Here is a 13,923-nt window from a genome sequence, read left to right as displayed (position 1 = left end):
AGGTTGGGAGGGCATTGATGTCTCCCAGTGTACCTGCGTAGAAGGGGAGATCCGAAACGGAGACATTGTCCGGGCCAAGAGGAAGAGGACTCACGAGGAGATAATGGCGGACGGAACGTCGACGTTCCCTGACCTCTGGCCCAGTTCCGTGATTATTTGTCAGACTGGTGTATTATCGCCCGATAGCGCGGGATTCGTATCGCCCGATTTTGCGAGGAAACCGCGTTTGTTGTCCGAGGGACGGTTTCTATTTCTTTTCGGGGCTCAAGAATGGAGGAGGGACAATGTACGAGCAATTGATGGTTTTAATCGTTGTACAAGCTCCGCTAATCGCTGTAGGAATGAATATATATGGAACTTGCAGATCTAACGATTCCTTTGATATTTTTGCGAAGAAATTAAACGAATTGCTGTGTAAGTTGTATAAATTCCCCCGAAGAGTTTAGATAAATGGAACTTGCTGATCTAATGAGTCCTTTGATATTTTTGCGAAGAAATCGAACAGAGAGCGAATAGCTGTATAAGTTGTACAAATTCCACTAAAAGGATTTAGGCAAATGGAACTTGCAGATCTAACGATTCATTTGATTTTTTTGCGAAGAAATCAAAAGAATTGCTGTATACGTTGTATAAGTTCCCTTGAAGGATTTAGATAAATGGAACTTGCAGATCTAACGAGTCCTTTGATATTTTTACGAAGAAATCAAAAGAACAGAGAGCGAATAGCTGTATAAGTTGTACAAATTCCACTAAAAGGATTTAGGCAAATGGAACTTGCAAATCTAACGATTCCTTCGATTTTTTTTTGCGAAGAAATCAAAAGAATTGCTGTATAAGTTGTATAAGTTCCCTTGAAGGATTTAGATAAATGGAGCTTGCAGATTTAACAATTCCTTTGATATCCTTGCGAGAGAATCGAAAGGAAAGAGCGAACATAATAAAGGTTATAAGGCTCTCTTTCTCTTCCTGTCACGCAACGATAAATCGCAGCGATTTGTAATCTTTGCAATCAAATCGAATTCTAAAGGGGGTCATACGCGTAACGACAAATCGCAGCGATTTGTAATCTGTGCAAACAAATCGAATATTAAAGGGCGTTATACGCGTAACGACAAATCGCAGCGATTTGTAATCTGCGTAATGAAAACGAAATTTAAAGGGCGTTACGCGCGTAACGATAAATCGTAGTGACTTGTTATCTGTGCAATCAAATCGAATTCTAAAGGGCGTTATACGCGTAACGATAAATCGTAGTGACTTGTAATCTGTGCAATCAAATCGAATTCTAAAGGGCGTTACGTGCATAACGATAAATCGTAGTGACTTGTTATCTGTGCAATCAAATCGAATTCTAAAGGGCGTTATACGCGTAACGATAAATCGTAGTGACTTGTAATCTGTGCAATCAAATCGAATTCTAAACGGGGTCACACGCGTAACGACAAATCGCAGCGATTTGTAATCTGTGCAATCAAATCGAATTCTAAAGGGGGTTACGCGCGTAACGACAAATCGTAGCGATTTGTAATCTGCGTAATCAAATCGAATTTTAAAGGGCCCCCTTTGTCGAGGGTGACTCGACATCTGAATAATTGGGCGTGCAAAGGGTTAAGGACCCCGAGGAAACGGAAACCGACCGGGGACGAGCCTAGCCTCCTTAGTTTCTCATATTTATTTCAATCGGTAACAAAACTCGTCTCCTCTCAATAACAAACTCGGCGCTCACCTCGGTCGCGAGTTTTCCCGCCATACTCGCGTTAAGCGCTACCTTCGTTAATCGTTAATCGCTACCGACGTTAATCGACAAGACGCGTTAACCTCGAGGACGACTCTAGGAGGTCCCCTCGACGGGAGGGAGCGGAAAACTCGCGTCCGGGTGGAGTCGAGGAGCGCTTAACAACACTTATCAACGAATCTCAACGGAGACCTCTCGGCTCCGAACTATACGCAGCGCCTCTTGCGAGTGTTCGAGGAACTATTCCGCATCTTGGGCCCCATTCGCAATGGGCCTGGTCCTGCTCGACCTGCGGTCACTCTCCTTTATTTAGAGAGATAGAATGCCGCGACGAGAGCGGCCTCTTCGAGCCGTTCCCCTTTCTCTTCCTCGTCGCGGGTTTCGAGGTTCCCGGGTCCTACGGGAGTCGACTAGGGATCTTCGCCAGGTAGGCCGGTCTTCAGGGCACCGAGGACAGGGACAGGATCCCCGGCTCGTTTTCTCGCTTTATGTACCCGTGGTCCTCGATCGCCGGGACCTTCGCCTCTGTCCTGTTCCCCGACCTGGACTCGGGGGTCCCGAGGGACCCCCGGTCCGGGACCAGGGCCTGACTCGAACCCCCGTGCCGGATGCTCGCGTGGTTCTTCAGTCCGTAGGAGGTCTTGTACCTCTTACCGCAGCGGCACTCGAAGGCACCCTGGCGCTGCCTCTGCCGCTGCCATTGACGCTGCCACTGCCACTGGCGGGCCCTGAAAGCAAACCGAGTCAGGTCTTCTAACGAATTTTCACTGATCTAGGTACTAAAGCTCTTACTAATATCTGTTTTAGCGGTAAAAGACGTGTTCTAGAGCACTGTTAAGGTGAAGTGAAACCCCCTTCAAATCAGTCGATTCGAATACAACACCTTTTTTTAAGGGTATTAGACCAAACTGTCCGAAACTTTGACACATCACTCCTGATCATATAAGAATTGTTTCTTTTATAGTATTTTATAGTAGACTAAAAACTAAGCGACACGTATTCTTTTTTATCTGCCATTATACACTAAGGGGGTGAAACCACCATCCAAAGTAAGGCATGTCAAGGAGCGATTTGGCAGTTTCACCCACAAGAACATAATACTTTTTAACCAATCCACCTGGAAAAGCTTTCTCATAACGAGAAATTAATAATATAACTTTTTCAATTAAAAAAAAATAGAATTAAGGGGTGAGCCACCCCTAAATATGATTACGTTAATGCAAATAATGATCAAATTCAAATCTAAAAGCTGAAAAAATATATGTTGTGTATGAACACGAAGAATATCCGACGTGTCTTTGGATTTTCCCGATAAAAAAATATTGTCCGGGGCAACTACCCCCGAACGCTCACCCCTTAATTCTTTTTTTTTTTTCTTTTAATTGAGAAAATGATATTTTTCATTTCTCGTTATGAGAAAGCTGAGGTGGATTGGTTAAAAAATATTATGTTGTGGGTGAAACTGCCAAATCGCCCCTTGACATGCCTTACTTTGGATGGTGGTTTCACCCCCTTAAAGTGTTTTATAGCAGATGAAAAAAAAAAAATACGTGTCGCTTAGTTTTTAGTCTACTATAACATATTATAAAAGAAATGAAATCGGAGAGATCGACCTGGGATTCCTTCCTTGTCAGACCACTCTCGTGATTACAAGCATATATCTATCCTAGATCCATGGGTTGTACACGCACTTAGCGTCGTTTTTGTGTCCGTTCTTCGAGTGGTATTTGATTCCGTTTACGTTCTTGTATCGTTTCTTGCATCCCGGTATCGGACAGGCGAATGGCTTGTCCGTTCCTCTCGGGTTTAGGACGCTGCGATTGACGGACCTGGAAATGCGAGACGTGGGATTAATAACTAGACAGGCAGGAGGATTCCTCTTCGAAATTTAGATACTTATATGTACAGTATAAGAGCTCTACGTTAAGGTGATGTAAAACCCCCCTCAAATCAGTCGATTCTAATACAACACTTTTTTTAAGGGTATTGGACCAAACTGTCCGAAACTTTGACACACGACTCGTGATCTAAGAATCGTCCTGACACATACAAAATGTTGGTTCTCTTTTCACATTGCACAAATAACGGCTTAAGGTGAAGTGAAACCCCCCTCAAATCAGTCGATTCTAATACAACACATTTTTTAAGGATATTGGACCAAACTGTCCGAAACTTTGACACATCACTCCTGATCATCTAAGAATTGTCCTGACAACATTCAAGATTTTGATTTTGGGGAAAAACATTTTAACTTTGCCCAGACCAGAACCAAAATGGCGTCGAGCTCTCATATTTCGAACGATACACAATTATTGAAGGCTCTGATATGAGGAACGAAAGGGTCAGGACAATTTTACGTGAATTTAGAACATTCTGGTAATCGATAAACTCGAATTTGAACGGGATAAAGGCAAACAAGTGTTGTATGCGCTTCTATGGCAAAACAATGGGAATACGAGGTCTCGGAGTGAAAATTTAATTGACTTGGAAATCACAGATGGCGCAGGGGGTCCCTCTGCAGTCAATTAGGGCCCCAGAAAGCATGAATCCAGAGGATTTGTGGAGTTTCACTTCGATTTCTTTATAATTATTGTACGAAAACGACAGGTGGAGTATGCTATTTGGTACAATACCCGATATAATTCGACCCAGCTGTCAATATAGAAACGAACGTCGGGAACGTAGGTATTTAGAAAAATCTTCTTTATCGACGTCGATCAAGTTCCTCGACGTGTTTCGCTCAACCTTAATGGCCCACGACATCTTCTAGTTAAGCGGTAAAGTACCTGCTGGCGTAGCGAAGGACCAGGTCGGCGGAGAGGTCCTCGGAAGTGGTCCAGGAGTCGTTACTGTCTTCCGGCTCGCTCCCGAGCTCTTCGCCGCCCCCGTCCCCGTCCCAGTCGCCGTCTTCGGCCTCGCTGCCTACGTTTTATCGTGCAGTGAGCTTTACGTGGATCTTATCGGGTTGTCCAGAAAGATTTCCGGTCTTCACCGTCTAAGGTTAGGCATCTTTCCATTTCGGATAAACGCGAGAATAATTCCAGATACATGATGTCCTTTAACCCTTTGAACACGGAGTCATTTCGACATATGGGCGAAATTCGTCTGACCGTGCAGGCAATATTGGACCAAACGTCGGGCGCCTTTGGGCGTTCTTAGTAGCCAAAGGGTTAAGGCTGTCACGAGGTTGCCGATGTTTATAACTAACGCCACGATGCTGCCGAATAATTATACAGAGTGGGGGCGATTGCTGTTTGATATCAGTTCTTTAACCCTTTGAATACGGAGCCATTTCGACATATGGGCGAAATTCGTCTGACCGTGCAGGCAATATTGGACCAAACGTCGGGCGCCTTTGGGCGTTCTTAGTAGCCAAAGGGTTAAGGCTGTCACGAGGTTGCCGATGTTTTTCTAAAGCCACGATGCTGCCGAATAATTATACAGAGTGGGGGCGATTGCTGTTTGATATCAGTTCTTTAACCCTTTGAATACGGAGCCATTTCGACATATGGGCGTAATTCGTCTGACCGTGCAGGCAATATTGGACCAAACGCCGGGCGCCTTTAGGCGCTCTTACAAGGAAGGTATCCCAGGTCGATCTCTCCGATTTCATTTCTTTTATAATATGTCATAGTAGACTAAAAACTAAGCGACACGTATTTTTTTTATCTACCATTAAACACTTTAAGGGGGTGAAACCACCATCCAAACTAAGGCATGTCAAGGGGCGATTCGGCAATTTCACCCACAAGAACATAATTTTTTAACCCATTCATCTGGAAAAGCTTTCTCATAACGAGAAATGAAAAATATAATTTTTTGAATTAAAAAAAAAGGAATTAAGGGGTAAGCCACCCCTCACAGGGCTTACTTTAGATGGTGGTTTCACCTCCTTAAAGTGTTTAATGGCAGGTAAAAAAAGATACGTGTCGCTTAATTTTTAGTCTCCTATAACATATTATAAAAGAAATCAAATCGGAAAGATCGACCTGAGATACCTTCCTTGTTAGTAGCCAAAGGGTTAAGGTGATGTGAAAGAGTCTGCCTATATGTATCTGGGAAGTCAAATCGTTGGGGAAAGTATTCTCCGAATTAGGGGTACCGATTCGTATGAAATTTCACCACGGGAATATGGAGGTCCTAAAGTAGATCCTCAAACTCACGGAATTTTATTTTTCATCACAAATTTGTTTACTTATCATGGACTAGAACCAACATGGCGTGGTCTGGGCACGTTTTCCATGTTTCACGCTTCTTGGGGGCTTAGAACCGAAAATAAAGTTTCAGGACCTAGTACGAACAATTTAGAATACCGTAGAAATGGAATATTACAGAATCAAATGGGAAAATATGGAAAATACTTTCGCCAACTATTGTAAGTAGATACTGGCTTAATTTCATTAATCACTCTAGATAAGACAGAAAAGTAACATTGAAAGCACAAGTACTATCAAAACGTACAGCAAAGTCTGCGCTTGTAGATCTTATGTAACATGAACGTAAAGGATAGAATTATTTGAGAATTAAGAAGAAATCGTCGAATCTCAATGAGGAAAAACCGCTCGAAAACTTTCTGGACAACCATGACACGATTTCCCGCGAGAAGGGAGATATCGCGCGTTTGAGTCTCCCGCCGCGGGGAGCGAGATTCGCGGCGCTGCCGCAAGGCGGCGCGCGCTCGCGCTCGCAGGGCGACCACGTGACCGCGAGCGCCATTTTCATTCGAATTCGAAGCGAGCGCGGAGACGAACGGCGCGGGCGTTGCGCGAATTCTCGTGAGTCTGGCCGAATTCCGCGAAGGAAAGTCTACCTGTAGGTGTGTCGTTCATCGAGCGGGAGGCCAGGGCGCCGGGTAGGCACGCGCGGCCGGGCCTTGTGCGGTGAATAGCCGCCGAGCCCGGGACCGACGCCGAGTCGGCGCCATCTTTCCTCGCCGCGTCGGTCAGGAAGCGCAGCGCGTAACTCAAGGGGATGCAGGCCGGCTGCTGGCGCTCGGACTGCTCGACGACGCGCGGGTCGTAATCTGCGGAAAGAGAACGGGATAGGCCGTGAATTCTCCCCCTTCCGGTCGACGACCGGCGCGGCCGGAAGAGACGGAGAGGAGAGAACGCGCCGGGGTAGGAGAAATTCGAGCCGGTCCGGAAATACGAGCGCGTAGAAATAGAGATAGGGCGCATTCCGTCGGTCGCGCGAGGTTAGGACCGCAGGAGCGCCGGCGCGCTCGATACCCTCGTTTACCGATGTGCGTCTCCTCGATGTGGCGGATCAGCTCGCCCAGGGCCCTGAAACTGAGGCCGCAGCCGTTGAACTTGCAGACGTTCAGCATGAACACGGCCATGGCGAGGCGCGGCGCCGGGCTGGGACGGGACGGGAGACCCTCGGAGAGAGAGAAAGAGAGAGAGAGATGTATATACCGGTGCCGAAGTCAAGCGAGCGACCGAACGCGCCCGCGCCCACGCGGCTCGATCGGATCGCGATCGCCGCGGGAGCGAGAGGGAGGGAACTACGAGCGGCACGGGCGAGAGCGAGACGGGAGACTGCGGCCGCGCCGCGCAGCCGGCCGCGGATCGCGAGCCACGGTCGCTCGGTTGACTATCCGGGTCGCCGGGGCTGTCGCGACGGCGCGGCGCGCTCGGTCGAGCTCGGCTGGACTCGGCTCGACTCGGCTCGACTCGGCGGCCGCGATCGCGGCGGCTCGGCTCGCCACTCGGGCGATTCCGGCCGGTCGATAACGAGGCCGCCGGGGCCCGGTACGCGGTGAACGGCGGGTGGCACGGAACCGCGGCGAGGCGCGCTCCGATTGGTTGAGCCTGACGCTCTTCGCTCGCCGCCCGCTCACCTCCGCGCCCGCCGCGCGGCGTGCCGGTTCCAGACGGGGCCGCCTCTCTCTCTCCGTTCAGTCCGATCCTTCCGGCCAGTTCCGACACTCCGCTCTTCGCAGTGGTAAGTCATCTATTACGGAAGGAACCGGTGGTAAGGGACACCAGCAGGGAGGGCCGTTCTCTAGGGAGGGTGCTTGGCAAAGGCCTGGGGAGTCGGCACTCATCGAAGTCGGTGTCGGCCGACTCCTTCCGTGCGACTCGACCGCGCGGGTGGCCGGCCGCGCGGCGCCATTTTACCTCGCGGCTCCTCGCGACCGGTCGCGAAACTCGGACGGACCTGAACTGTCCGCAACTCGTCACGCGGCTGACCTCTTGCCGCGACCTCGCGGTGTATCCGACGCGACGCGGCGCGTCCCCCGGATGGCCCTCGTCGAGAGGTTAGCTCGCCGTGCACGACCTTGCCCGAGGTGACGAGGCCGCGGACTTCTCGCCTCCCGCGCCGGCCCGGATTGTTACGTAACCCCCCCTCGAGATCGGAGCACCCTCGTAACTGCTCTTTCCCTCTCTGACTCTCCCCGTTGCAGGTTATCCGATCGAACACAGGACCCGACCGAACAAACGCCCCAACGATGTACGCCTGCAGCAGATTCGCCGTTCCCATCGCCAGGTCGACCGTGAGTGCTGATTTTCTTCCTGATTCGACTAAACCTTGCTGATTTTCAGATTTTTTGCCATTTAATTTTCCCTATTTTCCTGGAGACTAGCCGTTCAGGGGTCAACGTGGTTATCTCCACTTTTAGAACTTTTAACGACGATGCCGATGCCCTGGATCGGTGCTTAACTTTCCATGACTATTGATTTCCTTTAACTCCTTTTCTTATTAGATTGATATTTGGCCAATGGGCGACTAGAGCGTCCGCTCGAGAGTTATGTAAGTTTTACCGAGCTTTTGTGTTCTTCAGCTGCTCACAGCTGGGGCGAAAACCTACCTGCGGCCGCTCAGCAGCGCCGTCATTGGACAAAGCCAGTCTTTCCAGCAGAACCGGACTCAGAGCACGCCGACCTCCTCGGTGAGTGCTTTCGATGCGTCGACCTTTGCTATCGGGGTTACATAAGTTCATAGGGTGGATTCGGGTCGATAGTTCGAGCGGAAAGATGGATAGAGGAATGGAGGTTAATGCATTTTACTGCTCCTCGTGCAGTTGTCCATCGTGCGGAGCTTTCAGACATCCATGATTAGCCGTGACATCGATTCGGCTGCCAAATTCATCGGCGCTGGTGCTGCCACCGTCGGAGTCGCTGGATCAGGTATGAGTTTGCTGGAGCGAAGTGGCTGCTTGTCCTGAGAGGAGCTCGTGCGTGCTTTTCATTCAAGAAATGCAGTTCTAAGGCGTTGGTGCCATTGAGGCGGATTTTACTCCTAGTTATGCAACGCTTATGTAATCCGAAGAATCTATGGTTCATTGTGGGTACCCGATGTAGATCGCCGGTGTGCTTTTTAAAGGGATTTGAAGGTGAAAATATGATTCTGCCTTTCTTTTTTAAGAAAGCAGTTTTCTGGTTTTCAGGCATTGGTGTCGGGGTGATTTTCGGAGCGCTCATACTTGGTTATGCGCGAAACCCTTCCCTGAAGCAGCAAGTGTTTGCTTATGCCATCCTGGGCTTCGCCCTGGCAGAGGCAATGGGGCTGTTCTGCCTGATGATGGCTTTCCTCATGCTGTTTGCCTTCTAACCTCTTCCCTTCCATCTCGATCCCTTGGTTCCTCTGTGACAGTAGATGGCACGAGTCAAGTAATCCCAAACATTTGAGTTATATCGGGGCGACCGAAGAGTCCTGCGATGCTAACATTTCAATTCCAGAATTTCGGGACTTCATAGAATTACAACTTCGGTCAATGATATATTCTCCATTTCTGTTTACGATCGATACCCATCTGGCAGCTTCTCTCTGGAAGTTTCTCAAAAATTTGATAAACGAAGACGAAGTGTCGCAGGACTGTAAAGCCAACTCGATACATTTTTTCTTTGGACAAGTTGCTTAAAAATCCCATACATGTCCATTTAACTTTAACTTCGTGTAAGAGTTTCAACTTTGGGACGTTAACCTGGACTGGTTATCTTTCAGGTGCTGGTATCGGGTCGGTGTTCGGTTCGTTGATCATCGGCTATGCCAGGAACCCGTCGTTGAAGCAGCAACTGTTCTCATACGCCATTCTGGGGTTCGCCCTTTCCGAGGCCATGGGTCTCTTCTGTCTGATGATGGCTTTCCTGCTTCTGTTCGCCTTCTAAGCCACGACGTCCACCTTACTTAAAGAACATATACCGATAGTCTTAGTTCGTCACTGCCAAGGCAGCGTCCACCAGCTCCGAAGGTGGCCAAGGGCGGAAGCTGCCTTCGGTTGGAGAGCACGGAAGCATGTGAAATCGTTTACGGGGAAAAGTGAGAGCCGGTCGACTGCCTCTCGGGGAACCGACAGGCAGTCGAATGCGCCTCGACGCCGCGGTTTGTTACAACGTGTCCGCGAGGACGTAGTCGGGGCTCGGAGACGAGAGAAGTCGTTTCGGGTTTGTAACCCTGGCTCCGTGGCCTGAGGCCGTGGTCTCCTCTTCGGGGTCTCGACGGCGACCGACACGTGCCGCACCTCGAGCACTGTACATCCTCATGAAACCATTTCATGGCCTACCGTTCGAACACGACGTAGAGTAACAAGGAAAAAAAGGCGCTCTCGAGTCCTCCGGGCGGCTGTCCCGGGACCGTCGCCCGAAGTCGCCCCCCTTCTCGAGTCCTCGGCTCACCTCATTGCATTACACTTCCTCCTATTTCTGCGTATGTCCACGTTAGTATTTATACACGCGTATCGGGACGGCAGCGCAATGTCGCTCCGTCTAGTAACTCTCTTCGAAAGCATCGGCCGCTTATCTCACGGGCCCGCCAATCTTGCGCGCGAGTTATAGAGCCGTGCCCGCGTAAGTCCTTCTTTTTGGAGCCACTTTTGTTACCCGTAATAACTGTTTCATCATTGTTGTGCCGTCGCGGATGCACGTTGTTGAGGTAACTCATTGACGAGGAAACTTGTACAGTGATAATCGAATAAAACACCTTTGTCGTGAGGACGTTACCGGTACCCTCGGGTTTTTCGCCTGACGGCTTTTCATTCACTAGTAAGTTAAGTAATGCGGAAAAATTGTCCACGATGGGCAGTACTGTACAACGCGAATTTTCATAAGCAGGAATGATATTGCGACTCTTGTGTAGTACTGTATGTATGTACAAGATCCGGAAGTTCCTCGTTTACTGTGGTCAAGCATGCCATAGCTTATCTCCATCGCTAACAATTTCTACTGCCTCGTAATTGCATTGTTGGACGAAGGCAATTGGATATGACGATGGTCGTGCTAAACTTATTTAAAAAAAAAAATTTTCTTATTAGGGTTTTACCAGGCAAATTTTTGTATCGCGATTTTATACAACTCGTGACGTATAATTGTGCTGAACGTGGATTTTGTTTTTTATTATGATTTTACGAGGCGAGTTCTTGTATATCGCGATCTTATACAACGCGTGATGTATAATCGTCCTAAATGTGTTTTTTTTTTATTAGGGTTTTACGAGTCGAATTCTTGTATATCGTGATTTTATACAACGCGTGATGTATAATCGTGCTAAATTTTTTTTGGGATTTTAGACTTTATGGGAATATTTACTTGTTTTTGGTCGAATTGTTTTTCATTTGATCTAGTGATTTTTCGATGATTTGGGAAATGTCCTATGAACTTAGGAACGAGTCTCAAAAATCCGTTATTTACACTTTTTTCCTGTTAAAAGGGAGGATTCATACAGAATATCCAATTTTATGGTTCTATTTAAGAGCGACCCCCTCAAAGATGGAGTGTAAGACGTTAAGCTGGGCAAGAAAAGGGAGCAAGTACATTTTCTTTCATTTTTAATTTTTAATCTTTAAACTAACACAGTTGTTCGTAGGTCATAGGTCACAGTAAGGCCTACACCGTTCCTTGAAGTTAATTCTTAGAGTTAAATGCACTACTTATAAATTAAACACCGCAGAGACTTCGATGTCCAGTATCTGGTATTAGGCCCAAACTGGGTCAAAATCCAACACGAATATGGATACAGATACTGTCAAGTATGTACATCGAGAATGTTGTACTTCCCCAAAAATTGCAAGTCGAAGGTGTTCTTTGCGAAATCAAAGCGTTGTAGGGGAGTTGTCAAAGTGTTTGGACAAGATGTAACCCATCTTTCGGCTACACATTCGGTGTATTCCATTCGGACATGTTATCGTCAGTGAATCATGGATTTAAATTAAGTCTTTGCACTGTTGACACCAACTGGTTCACCGATAGTATTAGAAGGTAACATGTTGAGTCGCTCCAGGAGGCTCTCTCGATCCCTGAGGCAGGCCCACGCCCTTTCTTCTTCCTTCCTGGTTAACGGAACTTCCTGCTGTTTGCACACCAACAGCTTCTTGTAGTGTTCGACCGCTTCCTCATCAACAACAGCTATTCGACGTTTTAGGGCTTGACGTTTGCTCTCTTCTTGTGCCAGGTTTAGCAACCTCTTAAGCTGTGCAACGTTATGATTAGACAGAGCCGATAGCTCTTGTTGGCAACGTTTAATCTCCAGGAGGATCTCGTCATCTTCCTGACTTTTCTTTTGTGCGTCCGCCTCTAGGATGCCCTGCTCGACGAGTTCCTTGTGCATCCTCAGCTCAAGGTTCATGGAGTTTTGGACGGTGAGGTCTCGCAGGACCGGAGGGTCGCCATCCCTAAACAACTTGCCATCCGTGTTGTTATTTCCTACATAGACATTCTCCTCCAGCAGTGCCGAAACCAGTCTCTGGGTAAGAGGACCGACGATGCCGTTACCTTTCCTGTCTGCCTTAGATACTAGGAGAGAGGCATCGGATCGGTTCTTCTTCTTATCCCTGTTGGGATTGGCAGCGTCCTCCTCCTGGGACAGATCGTCGTGAGCCCAGAGGAGGCTGTAGTGCCGACCTAGTGGGGGGATCTTCTTAAACTCCCCGAGGTCACTGTGTGTGGCAATAAGCTCCTCCAGCAGTTTGATATCGTCAGGGACTATGTCTGTGCAATAGGGGTCCACGGAGGCCCAAAATTTGTTCGTCGTCTCGTTAGGGACGTCCGTCTTGGACCTGTTTACTCTGGTGATCTTATGTGGATTAGGTACGATCTGATTCGACGGCGTGCCCACAGTCCTTTGCTTGGAGAGTCTGGCTGGAAGTGGGGACTGAATCTTGGTCGTAGTTTCCTTAGGCTTGGCCCTTTCCTCTCGGGGTCGCTTATCCAACAGCGAGAGACTCTTCCCACTCTTGGAGCGCCTGTCTCTCCGTTCCTCTGCAGAAGAGAGACTCGTTATTTCCTCCTGAAGGGTGCGGTTTCTTACCACCACTGACGATAGCAACATCTCCAGTTCTAGTTGCAGCGTGTCCAGGTCATCCATGACTACGCCCTCTTCTACGGTTCTTTGTAACACTCCTGTGTATCTGGGCAGGTGTTTCGCGTTGTCGGCCGTTTTGATTACTAGCAAGGTCACGGACATCTCGGCGCCCTCGGAGCTCGTGTCCGAGGACATCGGATTGTTCTGCGCTGATTTCCCACCCTCGCGCACCTTGATGGGAGTTTTCTTGAAACCCTGTTTACCCTTTCCTGACATACTCCGATCAGTTCGCTTGTCTTCGGGTGCTCAACTTGACACGTCGTCAACGGTTCGCTAAATGTTCCCCACTTACGCCTCGTCCAATTCCATGGGAACGCGTCTTTCTCGTCGCTCGCTTTGGCGGACCTAACCTAACATTTATAAGGCGACTCGTTAAAGGTCCCAGACCTCCGAGTAGTATTCTCGATCGTCGCTAGACATGTACATACATACATACCAATGCGTACCGCTGGCTTCCAGTAGTCGTTTACGCCTTCTATTTGCTCGATTTATCAATTATACTACATTCTGTGTACGCAAGTACATACGTGTACAACGTTATGGATTATGAAATATGTTGAAATGTGGGTGTCTGATTCACGGCTTTGTAAAGTGATGCCATCTTGCTTGGGATAAGTAGGAAACTTTGTTAGCGACATCGCTTTAAAGTTCGTTAACCTACTGCTAGATGGCGACACGGACATTTTCTCCCGAAACAAAGCCATAGAGGTTAATCTCTATGTACATAAAGAACACATTGTAGAGATGAGTTGGCTGCTTAACAGGTGGTGAGGTTGGTTCCTGTTATCCGGATAAATATTGATTTGTCCAAAAATGTAGGTAGGTGGGGAATTAGAATTTTATGCAAATCGGGAGTTCGGAATTACCGTGCCGTCCCTTCTCCCGACCGA

The 13,923-nt window shown here is 48.2% G+C and overlaps 3 protein-coding genes across 7 annotated transcripts; 1 reads left to right on the top strand and 2 right to left on the bottom strand.

Moving 5' to 3' along the window:
- Window positions 1-596: 596 nt before the first annotated feature.
- Window positions 597-7,239, bottom strand: LOC105702627 (juxtaposed with another zinc finger protein 1). Its single transcript, XM_012430322.2, has 5 exons — window positions 6,974-7,239; window positions 6,546-6,758; window positions 4,522-4,657; window positions 3,427-3,564; window positions 597-2,463 (listed from the first exon to the last, which is right to left on the bottom strand). Exons 1-5 carry the CDS (start codon window positions 7,071-7,073, stop codon window positions 2,175-2,177), a joined length of 876 nt encoding a protein of 291 aa, XP_012285745.1. The 5' UTR covers window positions 7,074-7,239; the 3' UTR covers window positions 597-2,174.
- A 344-nt stretch (window positions 7,240-7,583) lies between these two features.
- On the top strand, window positions 7,584-10,682 carry LOC105702632 (ATP synthase lipid-binding protein, mitochondrial). 2 transcript variants are annotated; one of them, XM_012430335.1, is made up of 5 exons: window positions 7,584-7,678; window positions 8,142-8,231; window positions 8,520-8,627; window positions 8,760-8,865; window positions 9,683-10,682. In XM_012430335.1, exons 2-5 carry the CDS (start codon window positions 8,187-8,189, stop codon window positions 9,844-9,846), a joined length of 423 nt encoding a protein of 140 aa, XP_012285758.1. In that variant the 5' UTR covers window positions 7,584-7,678; window positions 8,142-8,186; the 3' UTR covers window positions 9,847-10,682. The 2 variants fall into 2 exon arrangements, with proteins under 2 accessions (XP_012285758.1, XP_012285759.1); XM_012430336.2 differs by having other exon boundaries at window positions 7,657-7,708.
- A 93-nt stretch (window positions 10,683-10,775) lies between these two features.
- On the bottom strand, window positions 10,776-13,586 carry LOC105702631 (transcriptional adapter 3-B). 4 transcript variants are annotated; one of them, XM_012430332.2, is made up of 2 exons: window positions 13,462-13,586; window positions 10,776-13,383 (listed from the first exon to the last, which is right to left on the bottom strand). In XM_012430332.2, the coding sequence occupies exon 2, from the start codon at window positions 13,247-13,249 to the stop codon at window positions 11,882-11,884; it is 1,368 nt and encodes a 455-aa protein (XP_012285755.1). In that variant the 5' UTR covers window positions 13,250-13,383; window positions 13,462-13,586; the 3' UTR covers window positions 10,776-11,881. The 4 variants fall into 4 exon arrangements, with proteins under 4 accessions (XP_012285755.1, XP_012285757.1, XP_012285754.1 ...); XM_012430334.2 differs by having other exon boundaries at window positions 10,776-13,378; XM_012430331.2 differs by having other exon boundaries at window positions 13,470-13,586.
- Window positions 13,587-13,923: the final 337 nt, after the last annotated feature.

The sequence above is a fragment of the Orussus abietinus genome, unplaced genomic scaffold (genome assembly GCF_000612105.2).
Source record: "Orussus abietinus isolate OABI.00-Male unplaced genomic scaffold, Oabi_2.0 scaffold466, whole genome shotgun sequence".
In the NCBI taxonomy this organism is placed as follows: domain Eukaryota; kingdom Metazoa; phylum Arthropoda; class Insecta; order Hymenoptera; family Orussidae; genus Orussus; species Orussus abietinus.
Note: the sequence above shows the minus strand (reverse complement) of the source record. Positions and strands in the feature narration are given on the sequence as shown.

What these genes read in the sequence shown, in the direction of transcription:
- LOC105702627 (XM_012430322.2), bottom strand. Translation starts at nt 7,073, where the DNA reads ATGGCCGTGTTCATGCTGAACGTCTGCAAGTTCAACGGCTGCGGCCTC. An exon ending in CATCGAGGAGACGCACATCG is followed by an intron (nt 6,759 to 6,973) that starts GTAAACGAGGGT and finishes CTCTTTCCGCAG; the next exon opens with ATTACGACCCGCGCGTCGTC. An exon ending in GTCCTTCGCTACGCCAGCAG is followed by an intron (nt 3,565 to 4,521) that starts GTACTTTACCGC and finishes TCGCATTTCCAG; the next exon opens with GTCCGTCAATCGCAGCGTCC.
- LOC105702631 (XM_012430332.2), bottom strand. Translation starts at nt 13,249, where the DNA reads ATGTCAGGAAAGGGTAAACAGGGTTTCAAGAAAACTCCCATCAAGGTG.
- LOC105702632 (XM_012430335.1), top strand. Translation starts at nt 8,187, where the DNA reads ATGTACGCCTGCAGCAGATTCGCCGTTCCCATCGCCAGGTCGACC. An exon ending in TTCCCATCGCCAGGTCGACC is followed by an intron (nt 8,232 to 8,519) that starts GTGAGTGCTGAT and finishes TGTGTTCTTCAG; the next exon opens with CTGCTCACAGCTGGGGCGAA. An exon ending in CGTCGGAGTCGCTGGATCAG is followed by an intron (nt 8,866 to 9,682) that starts GTATGAGTTTGC and finishes GTTATCTTTCAG; the next exon opens with GTGCTGGTATCGGGTCGGTG.